The sequence below is a fragment of the Kryptolebias marmoratus genome, linkage group LG10 (genome assembly GCF_001649575.2).
Source record: "Kryptolebias marmoratus isolate JLee-2015 linkage group LG10, ASM164957v2, whole genome shotgun sequence".
Lineage (NCBI taxonomy): Eukaryota > Metazoa > Chordata > Actinopteri > Cyprinodontiformes > Rivulidae > Kryptolebias > Kryptolebias marmoratus.
Window position 1 is genome coordinate 8,635,195 of NC_051439.1, and position 20,002 is coordinate 8,655,196.

At 44.3% G+C, this 20,002-nt stretch overlaps 4 protein-coding genes across 9 annotated transcripts in view; 1 reads left to right on the forward strand and 3 right to left on the reverse strand.

Annotated features, from left to right (window-relative positions):
• The window catches only part of uggt1 (UDP-glucose glycoprotein glucosyltransferase 1), a 26,141-nt gene extending 25,232 nt beyond the window's left edge, over positions 1-909 (forward strand). For all 3 annotated transcript variants that reach the window (XM_017415001.3, XM_017415009.3, XM_025004859.2), the window contains one exon: positions 75-909. In XM_017415001.3, coding sequence (XP_017270490.1) covers positions 75-94 — 20 coding nt within the window. In that variant the 3' untranslated portion in view covers positions 95-909. The remainder of the gene's footprint in view (positions 1-74) is intronic.
• Positions 443-8,712, reverse strand: sp3b (Sp3b transcription factor). Of its 2 annotated transcripts, XM_017415021.3 has the most exons (9): positions 8,539-8,712; positions 8,113-8,210; positions 7,310-7,537; positions 6,626-7,225; positions 5,863-6,069; positions 5,573-5,777; positions 5,274-5,463; positions 4,971-5,167; positions 443-2,939 (listed from the first exon to the last, which is right to left on the reverse strand). In XM_017415021.3, exons 2-9 carry the CDS (start codon positions 8,179-8,181, stop codon positions 2,686-2,688), a joined length of 1,950 nt encoding a protein of 649 aa, XP_017270510.1. In that variant the 5' UTR covers positions 8,182-8,210; positions 8,539-8,712; the 3' UTR covers positions 443-2,685. The 2 variants fall into 2 exon arrangements, with proteins under 2 accessions (XP_017270510.1, XP_017270518.1); XM_017415029.3 differs by lacking the exon at positions 8,113-8,210.
• Positions 8,713-10,861: 2,149 nt separating this feature from the next.
• On the reverse strand, positions 10,862-15,250 carry LOC108236297 (obg-like ATPase 1). Its single transcript, XM_017416865.3, has 11 exons — positions 15,105-15,250; positions 14,669-14,766; positions 14,438-14,581; positions 14,218-14,345; positions 13,956-14,131; positions 13,784-13,864; positions 13,460-13,557; positions 13,064-13,204; positions 12,569-12,665; positions 11,922-12,044; positions 10,862-11,829 (listed from the first exon to the last, which is right to left on the reverse strand). The coding sequence occupies exons 2-11, from the start codon at positions 14,764-14,766 to the stop codon at positions 11,728-11,730; spliced, it is 1,188 nt and encodes a 395-aa protein (XP_017272354.1). The 5' UTR covers positions 15,105-15,250; the 3' UTR covers positions 10,862-11,727.
• Positions 15,251-15,898: 648 nt separating this feature from the next.
• Positions 15,899-19,662, reverse strand: LOC108236306 (transformer-2 protein homolog alpha-like). 3 transcript variants are annotated; one of them, XM_037977867.1, is made up of 9 exons: positions 19,480-19,636; positions 18,206-18,481; positions 17,701-17,834; positions 17,437-17,596; positions 17,116-17,304; positions 16,922-17,037; positions 16,665-16,826; positions 16,514-16,578; positions 15,899-16,418 (listed from the first exon to the last, which is right to left on the reverse strand). In XM_037977867.1, the coding sequence occupies exons 4-9, from the start codon at positions 17,467-17,469 to the stop codon at positions 16,408-16,410; spliced, it is 576 nt and encodes a 191-aa protein (XP_037833795.1). In that variant the 5' UTR covers positions 17,470-17,596; positions 17,701-17,834; positions 18,206-18,481; positions 19,480-19,636; the 3' UTR covers positions 15,899-16,407. The 3 variants fall into 3 exon arrangements, with proteins under 3 accessions (XP_037833795.1, XP_037833793.1, XP_037833794.1); XM_037977865.1 differs by lacking the exon at positions 18,206-18,481 and having other exon boundaries at positions 19,480-19,662; XM_037977866.1 differs by having other exon boundaries at positions 17,701-18,481.
• Positions 19,663-20,002: the final 340 nt, after the last annotated feature.

The window sequence follows — 20,002 nt, forward strand, 5'->3', positions numbered from 1 at the left end:
TCGCAGCTCCGGCGCTCGTCTCCCTGGCGTTCGTCTCTCTGACGTTCCTGTCCCTTTCCTTTCTCTTTTCCCAGACGTCCACTCGGAGCTGTGATGGCCGCCCGGACCGGACTCGGCCTGTCTCAGCAGGTCCCCCCCACCTCGCTGACACCGGTTCCTTCTGTGGACACGTGGGGACAAAGGCGGCAAGAATGTACTCCGTGACGCAAACACACTTGTTTTTTTTAAACCTTTTCGCCTGTACTGATGTCAGATGTTAGTTTGCACTGATTCTGGTTGTGACTGTGGTCGATGCACATTTTTTTTTTTTTTTTTTCCCCCTCCTCACAAGTCAATCATGTCAAGATGGGAATTTCCTCTTCCTACAAGAGAAACAAACAAAACCACATCTGGTAGTAATTTACGATAATGTGTTTTTTCTCATTTTTAGTGATTTTTCCAGCTTTTTTAAAATAATTTTTTTGTTACCGCCGTCGAGACAAACGACCGTTTACTGGAAGCTTTCAGACTTTTATTGTGATCCATTTGAAAAAAGGTTTTACAAAAGGTAACATTCAATTTTTACACCAATTCTTTAAAAAAATTACTTTAAAATAAGGTTTTGATACAACAAATTCAGCTAACTAATAATGGCTCTATAAACAAGGTGAAAACAAGATAATATACATGTAAATGAATGGATGAATGAATGCTTCGAACAGGAGGACAAACTGAGGAAAGGATTAAATAAAAACTGAACCAGATAAAAAAATAAAATAAAAATGGCATGATTGTTTTTCCTTTCGAGTCACATCAGGCCCAGAAGGACTGAACAGAGCCGTTATTGCGAAACTCATTCCACGTTTGGTGGCGAGCTGGAATGCCGGCTGACAAACAAAAACAAAAAAACAAATAAAAGAAAAAACGCTCCTGGTGGCTGCAGACTTCCTGTTTGTTTTGTCCAGGCGGGAACGACCGCTGAGAGCTTCAGGGATCCCTGTTAACGTGGCTCTGCTTTTTTTCAGACGTGACTCGTGATCAAAATAAAATAAACTGACATACGGTGTGAATTTACAACATAAACATAAGCGATGAGAGGTGAAGAAGCACAGAAGAAGGTGCGCTCAGGAGGACATTCTGCTGGAAGAAGCTGCTCTCTCATCCAGGGGGTTTTCCTCTTTTTTTTTTCTCCCCTTAACCAAATGAGGCAGAAAGTCCAGATCAGCTAACAGTGGCACCATCCTACTGCGGTGCGGCGAGGGGGGTGGGGGGTTGTCTGGTAGCTATTCCCTTTAACAGAAAGACTGGAGCAACACGACCCCGGCTAATTACTGGAAACTGATTAATATACACTGTCTGCACAGAGCTGCGTCACCTGTGGAGAGGCAAATATATTACTTTTTTGGATCTACTTCTGCAGCGCCAGCAGGTCCCGTTTCCAGTCTTTGTGTTAAACCTCCAAGCTGCTCAACGAAAACAAAAAACAAACAAACAAACGTGATGGCGGCAGCAGTGCAAACGGGTCATCGTTACGCTGCTTCAGTCTGAATTCAACTTCTCCTGCTTCCCCCCCCTCCACACACACATAAAAATAAAAAAATAAAACACTTTCGTCTCTGTTTTGGGGATGCACCGACACACTTTTACCAAACCGAGTACAAGTACTTCCATTTGAGTACTTGCCGATACCGAGTACCGGTACGAGTACTGATCAGCGCCGTGCGGTCAGGTGAAGCCAGACAGGAAGTAAAAATTTAAATAAAGCAAATATTAGATTAAATTACATTTAATTGGTGATAAAAATGCAACCGCTGTAAGACGTCTCCCTCTTCGTTTGTAGACACTTGTATTTGTTACGCATTTCATCCTGATCCGATATAAAACCGCGTTTAAGAACCTGCAGTGACCAGCCTCTGCCTGGTGGGGGCGCCTGATGATTCTGCCGAACTGAAACGTTTAGCTGCTAAAATGGAAACTTTTCATCAAGCAAAGCGTCACTGTCAACGCACGAATAAATTAAACCTCCTAACTCCATGTCGTGTTACTTTTTTTAAAGACGTTTCAGGTCTCGAAAGTGCCCGATTTCTTTCCATTCGCTCCTGTCTTCTTCTGGTTACAAGTTTAAGGTGCGTCACCGCCGCTGCCGCCTGATGGGGAGCGAGGCTCGGGCTCGCTTGCAGTAACGTAGTATCGGAATACAGGCACACGTGGTCGAGTACCCGATCCTGGCGTCGGTGCATCCCTGTCTGTGTTACCGTTGAATCGTCTGCAAAGCTTAAAACAAACCTAGAAAATAAAAAATAAACAAAAAACACACATGCACCTCCAGCATTTTATACAAGAGTATAATACAAAGTAAGGCATTTCTTCGTGTTGAGTATTCATGTTTTAAGTGTTAATTCATGTTTGTTTTCGTTTTTCGGGTGTTTTTACGCGTGTGTACATAGCGATCACATTTTAATGTTCTTTTTACCCCCTATAAAAAAGACTGCAAAAAACAAACATAAAGTCAAGGTAACTCTCACTTAAAATATATATATTTGTCATATATATTTACGTATATATCCATATGTTTAAAAAAAAAAAAAAAAAAAACAAAAAGGAAGAAAACAAAATAAGAGGAAGGTAAAAGAAACGCTCAAGAGGTCTCTGTGATTGGCCAGTTTCTCAGAAAGCTCACCCCCCGTGTGTTTTTTGTTGTTGTTATTATTCCAAAACCTCACCGGGCGCCACGGTGACCAGCTGCAGAGGGATTTCCTGATTGGCTACGAGGTCGTGGGCAGCTGCAGTCTGGAGGATGAGTGTGGTGCCGTCCGTGGTGATGACGGCATCGCTGGTGGGCGGAGGCGTGGAGGAGGGCGCCGTGCCCTTTTTGTTCTGGTGAGTCTTTATGTGCTTGGCCAGGTGGTCGCTGCGCATGAACCTCTTGGAGCACTCGGAGCACACAAACTTCTTCTCTCCTGGCGGGTCAGACACACACACACACACACGTCAGCCATTTCCCCCCCTCGGAGTTAAAAAAGATGACCAGGAAGTAATCACTGGATGTGCGTCTACATCAGGTTAACCTTTAGGGGCGGTCTGGTTCAAGATGGACGCCACAGCTGATCACTACAACATGAAAATATCAATACCTCGGTCGGTTTCACAGATACTGCCATCAAATCTGAAGCGATGGTAGCTGAGCTCTTTACACATTACCACCCATGTTTGGTTTTGTTCTTGCATCCTCCTCTTTCTCGCGCTGAACGTCACCCTTCTTTTATCAGAAACACCTCGATGCTCTTCTGAGCTTCCTCCCGACGCTTTAAAGGCTACAAGAAGCTCCGCCCGGTGCGTCGGTCTTCAAACAGTCCCCTTCTTTCTTGAAACGAGCTCACCTCAGGCCGTTCTGTCATCTAACAGTCCCGTTCTGTCTGCTGGCAGGTAAGGTGCTTGCTTTAAACCGGTTTCGTCGAACCGCATTAATGCATTCACATCTCTCCTGATCCTTTCGGGAGCCTCACGTGTGCCGTGTGGCGACCCAGTTAGATCCACCTGCTTCCTGGTTTGGTTAGGACCGGAGCTCCCAAACAAAGACCCACCCCTCACTGCTTCCCTGCGCAGCATTATTTGCATCATTGTTAAACCCAACACAGCGCCGCCCAAAAAAACGCCACAATGAGTCCGTTATGAAAAGCAGATCTAGCTTTTGTTGCACTTTTTTGTCAAAAGGAACAGGAAGTAGGTTCACCTGCTCACCACAGAAGGCCCCGCCCCGCAGCTGAACCAGAACATGACCCCTGAAGGGCGGCGCCAACCAGCAGAATAACATCTGAAGGGATCCTTCATGTTTGCCCATTTTAAAACTCCAAACACAACAAAAACAACTTTTTTAAAGTTGCTGCATTTTTGTTGACAACAACAACAAATATTACATTTACTCGACCCATTCTTTTTTAGAAAAACGCAGAAGAGTTTATAGAAACAAATGTTTTTCTCTCCATACTTATCCACACCTGGAAAAAACTGAAACCAAATTCCAGACTTTAAGACCCGGCACCAAATACGCTAAAGTTAAAGCTTTAAAGAAACTAATCCACCTTTAAACTGATGCCTAAATACATATTTCTGACATGTGGAGAATGTTGTCCTTTAAGCTCTGTGGGATGAAACTGAGCCAGAAGATGGCTCATCATCATCATCATCATCATTATTTTTGCCCACAGAAACTCGCCCCTGACTGCTTCACCGTCAGTCAAATCCTCCACCTCAGAGTTGTCTCAGAAGCAGGATTTATCCTATTTAATACAACTCTGAAGTTGTTTTCCCTTCAGTTCTTCAGTAAACACTGGAAAGTCTAATTGATGCCATCTTGTTTTCCTTTTTGAAAAGTGTAATGTGCTTCTGTCGCCACTAGAGGGCAGAAAAAACAATCTGTCCACCACAGAAGACAGCAGGTCTCTGCAGTAAGAACTGGATCAGCTTTCAGTGACACTTTTAGTGAAAGTTACACATTTAATGTTTATAAAATAATGTTGGTTATGATGTTCTAAGACTTAATGTCTGATAGGTTAGAAACCTACCTGCTGAAACCATTACAAAGAAACAATCAGTGCAGCACTGGTTTCTTACTCTGAACTGATCTTTGCTTTTTTTTCTGCCTTGGAAGTTTGAAATTTCTGCCCTGACTTCAACTAAGTCCACGAGGATGATTCTTAAATCCATCAAACCTTTATAAGGTTGCATAAAAAAGCATCTGGTGTAACAGCTCCTTGTATAATAATCTTGATGAGAAATACTCTTTAAGAGGAAGATCAAGTCCAAAAATCTCTATTATCTATGTGGTGTAGCTTTATGAAACTATCCGTTCTGCCAAAACAACAGATGTGTGCGAAACCAAAAGTCTAAAATCATCTTTAACAAAAATTACATCACAAGCAGCTTTGAGAAAACGAGCACAGAGCAGTAACCGGTCCAAACGGAACCAGTACGAGCAGAGGAAGGGTCACCTGTGTGCGTCCTCCTGTGTCTCTGCAGCTCGTCGCTCCTGGTGAACCTCTTCCCGCAGTACATCCAGTTGCAGACGAAGGGCCTCTCCCCGCTGTGCCAGCGCAGGTGAGCTCTCAGGTGGGACGTCTTCCCGTAGACCTTCCCGCAGCCGACGATGTGGCAGATGTGCTGCTTCTTCTTGCCCATGCCCGAGCCCCTGGGAGGCGAACGGAAAAGGTGCGACGTCAGCAGAGGGAAAATATCTGAGGGGAACAACAGCACGGCGGTCCTAGTTGAATACACCCACGGTGCCAAAGTCTCACCTTCCTCCCGACTCTTTGCAGTTGGGGCAGGTGCAGGCCACTCGGCGGAGCCTCTTGCCCTCCCCGCTCTGCGTCTCCATGTCCTCGTCTCCTATCTGAACCCGCAGGTTGTTCAGGTCGCTGGGGTTCAGCGTGGAGTCTCCGCTCAGCGGCCAGTCCTCTGAGTCGGGCTCCTCTTTTATCTGAATACCTGAACCAGCAAGAGGATTTAGGAAGCGTGGAGATGAGGAACTCATTTTCAGGCTGTTTAGGATTTGTACAGAAAAAAAAAAAAAGAAGAGTAAAATGTGCGGCTGTACCAGCTGGACTCCGTGTCTCATCCCCCTGTGCGTACTGGATTCCACTTTGTGTCGCAGAGTTAACCGTGACCGTCTGGAGGTTGGGCAGGCCGACCTGGCCCGTCTGGCCCAAGGGGAGGGTCTGGACCGGGGCTAGGGTCAGCTGCTGGGCCTGACCCTGTCCCTGGGGCAACTGGAGCCCCTGAAGCGACTGGACGCCTTGAACCTGAAAAAGAGCAGATCATTCCAGTCATCTGCGTTAGCTGGCCGCGCAGCTTCTTTCACCGTTTTGGGGAACGCGGCGATGCTACCTGGAAGGTCTGCCACTGGATCTGCCCGGTGGGGGTGACGGTTTGGGCCTGGATGAGGAAGGTACCAGGGTTGACCAGCTGCACGCTCTGGAGAGTCTGACCTGCCGCCGTCAGGTCCTGACCCTGAGCCACCTGGGCTACCTGGGCCTGACTGTCAGCCAGCTGCAGGATGGACTGGGAGAGGGAGGCGGCGGTGGAGGAGGACACCTTCACCAAGAGGGACAGCATTGTTATTACAGAGACACAACTGTGTTGTAAATATAAACAAAGAGTAACAACTTTTGAAGGGAAACCATTAAAGTACATCCAAACACTGGCGATCTGGTTAGACAAAAAAACTGCACGAAAATGCACCACGAAAGAAATAAATTGTACACTTTTAATAGTCCAAATTATATCTATAAACGTTAAACAAACATTAAAATACCTAACTCTACTAGCAGAAACAGATACTTATTTTAAAAGGCGATGAAAACCCACTTTTATCTTCAATTAAAAATGGTCTTAACTGACATTTATTTTATTTTAACTTACAAATGAATAAATCAGACACAGGACCACAAAGTGGATGCACACTTGACAAAGTTTGCTTTAAAGAGTGATTCCTCCTTCTCAGATTAATTTTTAAATAATTCAGAAGACAAAAAGTTCATGAATTAAATCACCAAATGTCATATTTTAATCCTTGTGATGATCAAACTGATCTTAGAACAACACTGTTAAACACAGGCACAATTTAAAGTAAAATAAGAAGACAGCAGACCTGGATTTGCTGCAGGTGGTTGTGGGAGTTGAAGTTTTCCGAGGAGGGATCGGACACGCCTGCAGACACAGCTGTTGCCTGGGTCAGAACCCCGGTGCCGTCGATGGTTTCGGGAAGCTGGGAGGAGCCGGAGGAGGAAGTGGTTGGCACGTAGAGCTCCTGGCCGGAGCTGGGGTTGCTTACTGTCACCGTCAGCGGCTGCTTGCCGCTGCCATCCTGGCCCTGGCTCTCCAGCGCCTGGCCGCTCATAATCAGCTGGCCCTCGGGCGTCACGCCCGTCGCAATGGGTACTGTCTGAGCGCCGGCCAGCCCGAGAGACTCCAGATCCACACTGTTTATAGGGACGAAGGTTATGTTGCCGGGCAGCCCCATGGGAACAGTGCCGGCGTACGCTGAACCTCCGGCCAACGAGACTCCTTGGATGGATTGGACTTGGCCCGCCTGCGTCAGGAGGTCCGTGGTCGCCGTTGTGGTGCAGCTGATTCCGATGCTGCCCTGGCTGCCGTCTTGTAGGAGCTGAATCTGACCCGTACCGTCGTCCAGCCCTTGTGTCGAGAATCCTGCAAGTGTTCCATCGGCGTTCTGGATTTGGGGGATGACCTAAAAGACAGGTTGCGCAAGCCCAATCAACACCTGAACACAGCCTCTGGACCGTTTTTTGTTGTTGTTGTTTGTTTACTCTACCTGATACTGAATGCCCGACACTCCGTTGGCCGCAGCCTCACTCCCAGACGCTGTAACATAAATGGGCTGGCTGGGAAGACTACCAATTGGAAGCACGTACTGCCCGTTGGACGTGACGATCCCCGAGTTTGGAATGTGGACGACTCCGTGATCTTCCTTCCCAGCCGAGACGGGAGTCAACACCTCCCACCTGTCCGAACCCGTCAGCTGGATGGCTGACATATCTGTCTGGAGGTACAATCAGCACTCAGATTAGATCACACTATTCCCCCCCAACAACAGGGAGCTGTCAGCTCAGGATTGCATCAAGCCCCGAATCAGTCATTAAAGAAAAAAAAACAAAACGGGAGTTTGCAGGAGGCATTGGGAGAACATGCAGCTCTGACTGAGAGTCACAAGACAGAAGCAGCTACCAACAAACAAGAGTAAGATAACAGGCTCGGAAATGGCAGAGGGTGGGGGATGGGTGGCTATTACAACACCACTGTTATGATTATGGACGCTGCTCCCGCTACATTTTCACATCCCTGCCTCCTCCAAAGCCTAAAGGTGCTTCGGCTATCTCGCTGCGAGCCGACCCAAGTGACTGACTCCAGCGTCCTACCCACTATGGGCGGGTTTTACAGGGGTAAAGTGGGTGGCCGTTATTGAGGGGAACACAGGAAGTGTACGGCTTTCACCCCTTGCCATCAAATTTTTAAAACGTGTGAGCTTCACGCTCTCTCTCTCAAAAAAAAAAAAAAAAGCACAACAAGAAATTCGGTGGCGAGCGGAGTGAGAAAGTGCCGTGGAGAGGGGGATACCTGTGTTTCCGCCGCGCCGCCAGCTTGCAGAAACTCGCTTTGACTGCTGTCCACGTCCGCGGACGCCATTTCTCCTTGTTTCAGAGGCTGCTCTGGCGCTAGCAGGGAGAGAGGGGGAAACTGAGCAAAACTCTGTTATCTTCAACTCCTGCCTGACAGAAAAGCCCGCAAAGCATCCCAACTCTCCGGGGCCGAAAATAGAAAAAGAGAAAAAAAAAAAACGCGAGAACAACAAAAAAAAAGAGAGGGGCCGGCTGCGAAATTCAACTTTGCGGCGGAGATTCTGGGAAGATTTCGGGCCCGGACCGACAGTTTACTTTGTCAACTCTGAGGCTAGCTCGGCTGGCTAACCATAGCTAGCTAGTTAGCAGCGCGGCTAACGATAAAAAGACGCAGCTCGCTTCGCAGCGGCTTTCGCAAACTCACCGATTAGTTGCAGCTTCGGTGCGCCAAATGTTTACGTACCAGTCATAGCGTGAATGGTAGTAAAGCGAGAGGATTACCACATCAACTAAACTCCGAACATGATTATTTTATCAAAGGCGGGCTAGTGTTGATCGGTGAATTCGGGTCGATTTTTTTTTTTTCTATTTTGATTGACGGTGCGGGAAACACAAAAAGGTGGGACTAACAGGCTTGACTGGCGAATTTGCATCACATTACAGGACGTCCCGCCTTTCTTCTCTGAGGCCATTGGCTGGCCGGGGGCTCTCGCGGAGCGTCATTGGCTGGCTGAGGTGCCAATCAAAATTTGCGTTGGACGTGCGTTTCCTGTTTGTTGAGCGAATCCAGAGATGGAATGCAGTAGTTTAAATCCGAACAAAGATACTAGAGAACCAGCGCTGTTTGGGTGTAAATAATGCACCCTGTAGTCGTCATTTTAATAAAATAAAACTATATATTCCTTGTGGTGTTTGTTAAACATTTTAGCTGCTTGTTTTGGCCATATACGGTGGATGTGTCAGACTTTAAAGTTACATCAAAGTAACTTTTGAGCTAATCCCACGCTAGTTAGCTCTTATTGTTACATTACAACTAATATCCTGGTAGTTTTAAAGTTGTAAACATGAAAAATACTATATATTTTAGGTCTGCAGACTCTAAAGTATGCTTTAGTCTACAGTAAATTCTCTACTGGCTGGTAGAGATAGTTTCAAAAGTTAAAAAACAAAACATTTCTTTTCTAAAGCTTAGTTGAAGTAATATTTCAACAGATTTGGGCCTATTTGTTCCGCATGGTCAGGTCCTCTACCAGAGGCCTGGGAGCTGGAGGGTTCTGCTCAGTATCTTAGCTGTTCCTAGGACTGCGCTCGTCTGGACAGAGATCTCTGAGGTTGTTCCTGGGATCTGTTGGAGCCACTCTTCCTGTTTGGGGGTCACAGCACTGACTGCTCCGATGACCACTGGTACCACTGAGGCCTTCACTTATCTATCACCACACTGTCCGGTTGGTTAGACCTGTTTGTCAGGACCTGGAACTTCCACAGTATCCTCGCCCTGCCATTCTCCGCCACCTTAGGTGGGACTGTGGGACTTCCAGTCCATACTTGGTACAGATGTTCCTGTACACTGTTCCAGCCACTTGGTTATGGTGTTCCGTGTACGCTTTGCCTGCCTCTTACATCCTGCTGTCATGTGCTGGACTGTTTCAGGGGCATCTTTACACAGCCTCCATCTTGGGTCTTGCCTGATATAATAGACCCCGACCTTTGTTGCTCTTGTGCTGCCATGAGCAGTGTTTCTGTGCTGTCCTTCAGTCCAGCCTTTTTTAGCCACTGGTAGATTTGTTGATGTCAGTCACTTCCTCAATCTGCCAGTGTTACATGCCGTGCAGGGGTTTGTCTTTCCATGAGCGTTACTCTTGCTCCTCTTCCACACTGAGTTAGCAGATCATCATTGGGGGCTTTCTTCCTGATGTCCTCCAGGATCTTGGTTGTTTCTTCCTGTATCGTGGCTCTGATGTTCATTAGTCCTCTGCCTCCCTCCTTTCTCTTAGTGGACAGTCTCAGGGTGCTGATCTTAGGGTGAAACCCTCCGTGCATTGTGAGGAGCGTTCATGTCTTCACATCAGTGGCTTCTATCTCCTCCTTTGGCCAGGTTATTATACCAGCAGGGTATGATGACTGGCACCACACGTGTTGATGGCTTGGACTTTGTTCTTACCATTTAGCTGGCTCTTTAACACCTTCCTTTTTCTCTGTAGGTACTTGGTTGTACTTGGTTGTGGCCAACTTCATTGCGGCCAGTTGTGATCAGCTTGCCTCCCTTGGACACCGTTCGGTTGCACTTATCAAGTCCGAATGACATTCCAATGTCCTTGCTGTATATCCTGGTGAGGTGGATCAGTGACTTGATGTCTCACTCACTTTTGGGGTACAGCTTGATGTCATCCATGTAGAGGTGACTTATGACTGTTCCACTTTGTAACAGTCATCCACAGCCACTCTTTGCAATCATCTGGGTGAGAGGGTTCAGACTTAGGGGGTACAGCTTTGGTATATGCCGCATTTGATGCTGACTTGTGATATCGACTTTGAATTGGCCTCTAGAGTTGTCTTTCACATTCCCAATGAGTTCTCAGTGAAGGCTCCAAGTGTCCAGTTGATTTTATAGTTTCATATATATATACAAAACCTAAAAAAAAATTGGTTCAATTGCCCTAAATGTATGAGTATATAATTATAGTAGAAACACAAAAGATGGCTATTATTCCACACTTTGCCATGAAAAAAAGAAGAGAGACAAAAAGGAGATTTTTCCCCTTTTATTGACATGTGCATCTTTGAGGGTAACATGTGATATTTGCTCCCTTGATTTAAAACATTTCAATTTTGGTGCAGAATGATCCAGGACGTCTGATGAGGAGGTGAGTAGGTAAAAGGCGTTTACGTTATGGGTGCGCTGACGAGCTGGAACTGTACACCCCGCAGCTCGTTCGGTCCGATCCACGATAAACCAGTGCGTCGTTTCGCAGGATGGAGTTTAGACAGAAAGAGTCCTTTTTTTAAATTTTTCCTTCTTCTAAACCAGCTCAATGCAAGCCAATAAAAGCAGCTATTATAACATAAATTCAGTTCAGGTGTTTGATCGGGAGCTGCACTGAGTGATGGCTTTCATTCCCCTTTAAACACAAAACAAGACAATGAGAACTTATTTACTCAGAACAAGCTGTGTCTATATTGTAGCAATAAAATAATGAGTAATAAAGGGAGGAAACCTGGGGCAAAACCACTCCTATATACTCGTTTTAGCACTTTAACAACACCTACCTTCAGATATCGGGCACCTTAACTAACAATAAAAGGAAGGCATGTTTACCTAAAAAAATAAACTAAAACGCCTCTTTTCATCAAGTTTTTGTTTACTTAATACAATCAAGAAAACATTAAAGCTCGTTTCATATTAAAAACGTGCCAGCGGTGGACATTCTTGCGTTTTGCTCCAGTTTCTTTCACATTTTTCACTTTAGCTGCATTGGTTTTTCCTTGACAGATGAATGCATCACTTGTGATCAAATTAAATAAAAGTCCTTTGAATTAAAGAGGTGTATGAAAACCAGCAGACAGCGCAGCTCTTTTCAGCACGAGTCGTTCCTGTGGCCAACCCGAGGTCCCGTTATTTCTTCTTAGGTGCGTTTGGTGTGTTGAATTTGAAAAAGATAATGTCTCCGTCCTCCACGACGTAGTTCCTCCCCTGTTGTCTGTATTTCCCAGCAGCCTGGATTGGAGCAGGTAACAACCAAGGCAAAATTGGATTATAATCAGTCGATTCAAAACATAAATCTAATCGTGCCGCAGCGAAAAACACACCTTGACTGCACCTTCGCTGCCCTCCTCTTTAAAGTCGCTGAACTTCATCACCTCGGCCATGATGAAGCCTTTCTCGAAGTCGGTGTGGATCTTGCCTGCGGCCTGAGGAGCCTTGGTGCCTTTCTGTTGGAGCGCAACACAACAAGATCTCACACCAGATCTAAAAACTGGGATTTGGGTCAAAGAGTTTGAAACGATCTTGATGATTTTGGAGCTTCAAAACAGCTCCGGATGATTTTTACACAGATCTGAAAATTCAGACAAAACAAAAAGGCCAAAGAAGGAAAAACACCTGGGCGTTTTTTAGTGACTCAAACAGACTAAAAAAAAAAGGAAATAAAACGTCAGAAAAATTTTACTCCTGACATTTTAATCCTTTAAAAGTTCTGCTCTGTTAAAAACTTAGTTTGTATTTTTTTTACTTTATAAACTTTGTTTTGTGTTGGATGAAGCCACTCACACAAACCTCTAAGACATTAATGGATGTCTTCCATTTTAAAGTGATAGTCTGGTCGATTTTAAAGTGACGCTCTGTCAAACAGTCATCAGTAGTTAGTACCTTATCAACGTCAGCCACAGAGCGTACAAAGAGTGAAGAGTATAAAAGGTAAAACGTCACTGCAGAGTCTTGGATCGAAAGCACTCACCCTGACGGTCCACGCTCGCACCTCATCTGGTCCAGCTGTGAAGAAGTACTCCAGCTGCAGCGCAGCGTAACCCGTCTTTATTATTTTGGTCAGAACACTGAAACAGACAAGACAAAAAAAAAAAGACATTTTTAGAAATGTGCATTTAATAATTAAAGCTCCACATCTCTAATGTATGTTTTGAAATGATGGCTAATTTAATCAGCATTAAATAGAATTACACTGAGGCACAAACATTCAGTCATATCAGCAGACGACACAGAACGCATCATGTTTAACATCGTCTCCTGCTTCTATTTTCAGCCTCATCAAAACAATTAAGATTTACCGCCTTTAATTTATTTGAATATTACGCTTTTTCCCCATTTGGATTAAGTACTGAATGCATTTTGAGAAACTGAGCAGTAAATTGTTGACTTTATGCTGCCACTATAACCAAGCGCCAAACACAACACAATAATACAGATTCTGGGGTGGATGTGTTAACCATCTGACCTCTGTGTCTTCTGCTCCTCGCAGTATTTATTCCTCTCCTCTTCATCCATGTCCAGCAGTTTGGACTCCACAGCGCCACTCAGGGGAATGACCAAAGCTCCGGGATCGTGAGCATCGACCCACTCTTTGATTTTTGCCAACCTGAGGGAGACAAAAAAAAAAAAAAAAAAAAAGCAGAATGGAAGCTATGATCAATGGCCGTTTTAAAAAATATTCAGTAGAAGCCCTTGAAGGGATGCATACGGGAGAGTCAGCACAGAATGTGTGTTGAGGAGAACTCTCAGCTACTACCACAGCAGATTTAGCTCAGTATGTGTTCAATTAACTGTGTTACACAATCCCTTAGGCGATGAAAATGTAATAACACAAGTTAGGAGAAGAAGAGCGCAAACAAACCATTTGTTCTTTTTTCTGATGTAATCCTTCTCGGAGAGGTTAACCAGGTAGATCATGGGCTTTGATGTCAGAAACAGGTATTTGTTCAGGACCTCAATCTGCAGAGATCGTTTAGACAATGCAAGTAAGAAAGTTTACTTAAAAAGACCCAACTAACAGTTCTATTTAATTTGCAACCACAGAGTTATAAGAGATTAAGTCTTGCATAAATGCCAGGAATAAAGTGGTTTATAAACATGTGACCAACTCTGTAGACAGCAGACAATATCCCGACCCATCCTAGTTCAAGACCACACACAAATCCACTCAAACCCGGGTTGCTACCTCTTTGTCGTTCCAGTCGTGGTAAAACCGGATGTGCTTCTTCTCCTCCACCACCCAATTCTTTATCTTCACCATGATATCCTGCAGCATCAAGCACCACGTTGGCTTTTTAATACCAAAAATCAGGAGCAAAGACACGTTCAAGTTGTCACCACGGTCACCGTTTCCTTACGTATTCGGGTTTTAGCTTTTTGTCTCCCCCTCTGACGGCGGTCTTCTCGAGCTTGTCAATGATGGGGTCGATCATTTCCTCGTCCTTTAGCCGCAGCTCCTCGTGGATGATCTCGATGTCTCTCACCGGGTCGACGTTGCCCTCCACGTGGATGATGTCCTCGTCGTCAAACGCGCCTTGAAAGTCACGAAAGCGGCGGCGGGCGTGTTACAAGTTACACAAAAGACGGAGAGAAAAGTGTTGAACGGGAGAAGCTCCTCACGGGTCATGTGGAAAATGCCGTCGCAGGCACTGATGTGGGAGAGGAAGGCGTTTCCAAGTCCCTGCCCCGAATGGGCGCCTTTTACGAGACCGGCGATGTCCACCACGTTCAGGAAGGCAGGGACCTTACTGAGGAGATTCACAGCAGGACAGAGACAGTGAGCCAGTGGTGAAACGGACGCTGCGCAGACAAGAGGCACGACACACAGTTCAACACACACCTGGCCGGCTTGTGGTACTGGCACAGGAAGTCGAAGCGTTCGTCAGGCACGGGCACTCTGCTCTCATTTGGGTCGATGGTGCAGAACGGGAAGTTTTCTGCAGCTGCTTGGCTTTTGGTCAGCACATTGAAAAAAGTAGATTTTCTGCAACAGAGCGAGGACAGCATCAACAATCTATATAATATAATCAAACTAATATTTGTTCCACCAATGTTCATGTTTTAGATTTACCCAACATTAGGCAATCCCACGATGCCAATTTTCAGAGATGTACCAAATCGTCCAATTAATGGAGGCGGTTTTGGAGCTTCTGTCTTTTTAGGAGGCATCTGCAAGATAAGAAAACAAGCTGATTATACCATCAGCAGTCATGTCTACATAAACCTGTTTCTTTGTCAAATCTCCCAGAGGCTGGTAAAACCCGAAGTACCGATAATTTATCAATTAGTGGCAACATTTTTCTTAAGTAGCTGCGCTGAAAACGTGTGCAGGCAGCTCCCCTCCTGCTCATTCAAACAGCACGTTAGCATTAGCTGGTGGCTAACTGGAACCACCCCGAGCCATTTCTCCCACAGAGACAGCTTCCTCAGCGGACAAAGAGTCCTCTCTGCGTCCTCCACCCACTAACGGGAGGCGCACATTTGGAAACAGACAACAAGCTTTCTACCTTTCAGTGTTTTCTCAGCCTGTGATCTACGTGGTGTTAGCGCCGCTGGTATCTGCTCACAGCAGCCGCTCCAGAAAGGCAGCTTGGGAAGCAACCCGGAAGTGTTTTGTCGCAAAACGCCTCTGATTGGTCAGACGGAACGACACGTCAGACACGCTAACCTGATTATATTGATATACTTTTCTCCGGTTTGTGGCGCTAACACACACTAACAACAAGTCAAATATATTGTTTTGGTTCTCTAGTGTATATATTGCCTAAAAAACCTTCTCATTTTAGTTAACACAAAGAAAATATTAATTTCCTCTGCTGCTGTTTTGTACACAAATCACCGCAAGATATTGCCATTTCACAAGTTCTTCCTGAGCTACATTTAGACCTCATGGATGAGCAAATGTTTTATTTTCCACCTAAATTTAAAAGCGTTTTAACTTTATTCTCAACATTTTAGTTTGAATGGTTTCCTTGTTGTTGCAGAAACATCAGTCTAATTGACTTTTATTGCATTAAACTGGAAATGATGGGGATCAATATCTAGAAGAGCAAAACTATAATTTTGTTTTTATATATTTAACTTTCTCAGCCAGTATATATTATGAACAGCCTGCTGATAGGAATGTTAAGTACTCCTACTTATTAGGGCGAGGATAAACAGCTAATATAAATATAATTGGACAGTTTTGATTAACTTTTAGGAAAAAGGGACTAAAGGATGTAAATCAAAGCTGTAATTTGTGTGTGTGTCATCAGAGACCTGAAACAGGACAGTAAATGGTGATAAAGGACGCAGCAAATCTCCCAAGAGCTTTTATTGCCTATATACAACCAACAAAAAATTTAGTAACCATCAAACAAAAGAAAAAGATTTTAAAAAGCTACCAAAAGTAAACTCGTATGAGAACAGTTTAAGAATTCACCTACATAAAAAAAACAAAAACATTTGGATAAAAATGGCAGGAATTATTGTTTGGATAAAACAAGTCAGTTGTACTGATCATTAATGGGTTTTTTTTTTATCTGAACACTTTGGATTCCAATAGGAGACAGTTTTCATTTAGGTGGAGAGCAAAGAGAGTTCCCACCTAAAAAAGTCAATTTTCTGACTTAAAATGAACTTTATCTTTTTTCCTGCCACTTTGATTACATTTAACTGATCGCTGACTGATGTGTTCACCAACTTATACTGTTTTTTTTAGGTGATACTTTTAAAAACACATATATCCAGACATCTTTTCCACATAATCGAACTGGTCAAAACAAAGAAACAAGCATCCAAAAGTAACACTGGCTCTGTCCTTGCAGCTCAGTAGTGACCTGTAAAACACAAATAAATCATTCAGTCAGAATGTATTTGATGTAAACCTAAATTTGTGGTTTAAACTCTTGATTCAGACGAAGCAGAAACGTACGTGGTGAGTAGGAACGGGATCGAGAGCGGTAACCTCTGCTATAGTACGGAGATGGAGATCTGCGTCTATGAAGGGAACATTTCTTTAGTTTCCTTTTAAACAAGATTAGAATGAAAAAAATATGGATTTAATTTCTTTAATAATCGCTCACCTATATGATCGGTAGTCTCGCTCATCATAGCGGTCATAGTCACGCTCATAACCCCTGTCGTATCCTCTGTCGTAGCCCCTGTCGTAGTCCCTTGAGAAGCGGCGAGATGAACCGCCTCCTCCTCCTCCTCCGCCACCGCCTCCTCCACCACCACCACCACCGCTGCAAAGCCACAGTTTTTATGCCCGTCTTAGCTGGCCGCGCAGTAGAAACGTCCAAGCTCTGAAAACTAAACAACCCAGCAGACAAGCACTCACTATGTGGGGCGTCCCATGTAGATTCCAGGAGTGGGAGTGTGGGCTCGTTTGGTGATTGAGAAATCCACTCGGATCCGGCGTCCGTCCAGCTCCATGCCGTTAGCTCGCTCCTTAGCCTAAAAGACGACAACACCACCGTCAGCATCGTTGACATCACTGCAGCTCTTAAATCTACATCTCTGCTGTATACAAACCTCCTTAGAGTCCTCGCTGTTTTCAAAATAGACAAAAGCGAAGCCTCGTGAGCGACGCGACTGCTGGTCATACACTATGTTGACGTCGCTCAGCGGGCCGTACTTTGAAAACACCTCCCTCAGGTCCCTCTCGGTGGTGTAGAGGCTGAGACCAAACACACCCAAACAGGCGCTTATGTCTGGGTTAGCCTATTGGAGGAAAACGGTGAAGACTATGTGAGCAAAAAGTTAATGAAAATGATGATTCATCACTGAGGCGGGGCTGCAGAAAGGCTTCTGCTCGTCAGATCAGACTGTTCAAGCATTAAAGTAACATGGTACCCTATTTCCAATGTGTCTACGACGATTTGACATGGGGGAGCGGCTATGGCTCCTACGCCGGCGGTACTCCGAGCTACGGGATCGGCTCCTGGAGCGTCGGCGCCGGGAACGGGAACGAGAACGGGAGTATCGCCTGCGTGAGCTTCGATGGGAGCGAGATCTGGAGAAAAAGAAAAAGACAAAAAACAAAACTTTTAGTCTCAACATCTTCAAAAGTAAGTTTGTAACCTTCTTGGTATCAATTTCAAATATGCCATTTTGTACCTGGATTTGGATCTGGATCGAGAGCGAGACCTAGACCTGGAGCGGCGGGAGCCATCTTTGGAGCGCGCCGGAGTGCGGCTGGCGGATTTCGCCGAGCCTCGAGGGGACGCGCTCCTCGAGCCTCTGTGCGAGTCCTGGGCAGACGAGACACGCAGATCACGAAGGGCAGGTGAATCGCACGAGAAAAGGGGCCAGGAGGTGACAGCCCTCACCTCAAGATCGCCCCTTTCAGAGGAAGCTCAGCAAAGCATGGAATTTAGCAGATTTAACAAAAATACTGTAATTTTGCTGGATGAAAATCACATACTGCAACATATTTCTTTAAAATATGCATAATTAGCTGATAAGAAACGGTATAAAAATTAATTTAAGGGAGGGATTAATCATTGACGTGTCTAATACAGGGGTGGAAAAGAAAAGAAATTAAAAAAATTAAGCATGCTAAGGAGAAAGAAACTATAAAACAAAGTAATAACATAGCAGGTTGTTAGGAAATCACTCATACCCAGGTATACTTCTGATCTTAACTTCATAACTTCTTTAACTTCATAACAACCCTTCATTTCTTCTTTCTTCCGTTTGAAATTCTGACTTCTTTTTTCCTCCTCCTCTTCCCATATTTTTTACCATCTCCCATTACAACACTAGAAGTGGGGCTCAGATCTTGATCGCTTCTTTTCAGCATCCAATACATTAGCATGCATCAACAGCACCAGCTTCAAATATTAAAAACGTCACATCTGACACGGTCTTGGGCCTTTTTCTTTCTTCCAACCTTAACCTTGACAAAAAACAAACAAGGGTGATAAGGCAAGTTGGTTTCTGCTTTTGTTTATTTTAACTAAAAAAGGTTCAAAGAGAAAAACAAAAACCCAGGAATAAAAACAAACTGCTGAAAGTCATATTAGCTGATCATAATCTTCACGTTTTTTAAGACAATTTGGCTGCACAGAAATGGACATATAAATAGCTCAATATAATAAATTTATAGTTTTAACTTTCCTCTTAAATCAGAGGTCTGCAACCTGTGGCTCTCCTGCTCCTCTGTAGTAGCTAAAAACAAAATATATTTATGGGAAAGAATAAAAATAAATCCCAGTCTCTAATAACTGCAATGCACCCTAAGCAGTAAATGAAGGTTTCTGCTTTAAAAAAATGCATTAAAGTTATAATTAAAAGGGACATTTTTGTGCTTATTTTCCTAAATCATGTGTGCCAATTCAAAACTAGGCTCATTTTATGAAATTTCTTACACAAACAAGCATTTCTGCTTGGTTTTGTATTCATCTTCTAAAGGACGCATGTTTTTTTTTGTCTCAAATGGTAAAAAAAAATGGCAGCAATGTGTTGTTTCTAATACATCCAACTGAAAATTATCTATGTATTGGTTTAGTAAAGGTTGCAAACCCCTGTCCTAGTTTGTCATTTGAATACATGGAGATAATTAAAACGAAAGCAGTAACGAGAAAGAAAACCTGTAGGCGGCAACCTCATTTTCAGACTGCTGCGGCTAACGGGCCGCGTGATTTAGCTTAGCATGCGCTTCTATCAGTGCACACTTTTGTCTTTAATTTGTATTAATACTGAAAATAAGATATCACTTATAAACACTCACACAAAAATACCATTCAGTCTCGTAAAGACCAGACATCTAAAATAAAATTAACTTCTTTTTTTTGTGCACACCCTTTCAGAATGTCAGCTGCCGCAAACCTGCTAACAAGGCTAGCTTTGCTAGCTTACCGTCGACCGAACAATTGCTTCCTTCCTAGAACTCACCTGCTCCCTGAAATCTTTTTCGTTGTCGCTCATTTTAAACTCACGAAATTTTAGACGTGTTCAAACGTCAGGTAAAAGGGTAATGTAAGTAAACTCGGTCGCCTGCTGAATCTAGCGCACGATAACAGGTTTAATCTGCACCTCCTCCCGCTCAAGTCAGAAACCTGTGATGTTCTGCGCATGCGCTGACCGGTGACGTCGATTATGTGCTCCGGTGTTGTGCAGAAAATGGAACCCCTCTCATAGAGATCATGTTAAGCGATTTATTGTCTTTCCTTTGTTTCTGCCAGAACTAGCACGTTACAAAGATACATAAAGAAATAAATGAATAACATTTTCAATAAAAGAGGTCGGTTTTGAGCTTTATTTGTTACCTGAGCTACCCATGACAGGGATGCATTTTCCAGCACAACACCTGTCTTTAAAAATCCACCTTTAAACTCTAAGGACATTTGCTAAAACTTTGCACACGGAAGTTAAGTGTAAAAAATTTCCCATACTACAATGAGGCAATATGCGATTT

What these genes read in the sequence shown, in the direction of transcription:
- sp3b (XM_017415021.3), bottom strand. Translation starts at nt 8,181, where the DNA reads ATGGCGTCCGCGGACGTGGACAGCAGTCAAAGCGAGTTTCTGCAAGCT. An exon ending in TGTCGGGCATTCAGTATCAG is followed by an intron (nt 7,226 to 7,309) that starts GTAGAGTAAACA and finishes CCTGTCTTTTAG; the next exon opens with GTCATCCCCCAAATCCAGAA. An exon ending in TCCAGTGGCAGACCTTCCAG is followed by an intron (nt 5,778 to 5,862) that starts GTAGCATCGCCG and finishes GCTCTTTTTCAG; the next exon opens with GTTCAAGGCGTCCAGTCGCT.
- LOC108236297 (XM_017416865.3), bottom strand. Translation starts at nt 14,766, where the DNA reads ATGCCTCCTAAAAAGACAGAAGCTCCAAAACCGCCTCCATTAATTGGA. An exon ending in GTGGGATTGCCTAATGTTGG is followed by an intron (nt 14,582 to 14,668) that starts GTAAATCTAAAA and finishes GCTCTGTTGCAG; the next exon opens with AAAATCTACTTTTTTCAATG. An exon ending in CGGCATTTTCCACATGACCC is followed by an intron (nt 14,132 to 14,217) that starts GTGAGGAGCTTC and finishes GTGACTTTCAAG; the next exon opens with GCGCGTTTGACGACGAGGAC.
- LOC108236306 (XM_037977865.1), bottom strand. Translation starts at nt 19,512, where the DNA reads ATGAGCGACAACGAAAAAGATTTCAGGGAGCAG. An exon ending in CGATCCAGATCCAAATCCAG is followed by an intron (nt 17,597 to 17,700) that starts GTACAAAATGGC and finishes CTTTTTCTCCAG; the next exon opens with ATCTCGCTCCCATCGAAGCT. An exon ending in TACATGGGACGCCCCACATA is followed by an intron (nt 16,827 to 16,921) that starts GTGAGTGCTTGT and finishes GTGGCTTTGCAG; the next exon opens with CGGTGGTGGTGGTGGTGGAG.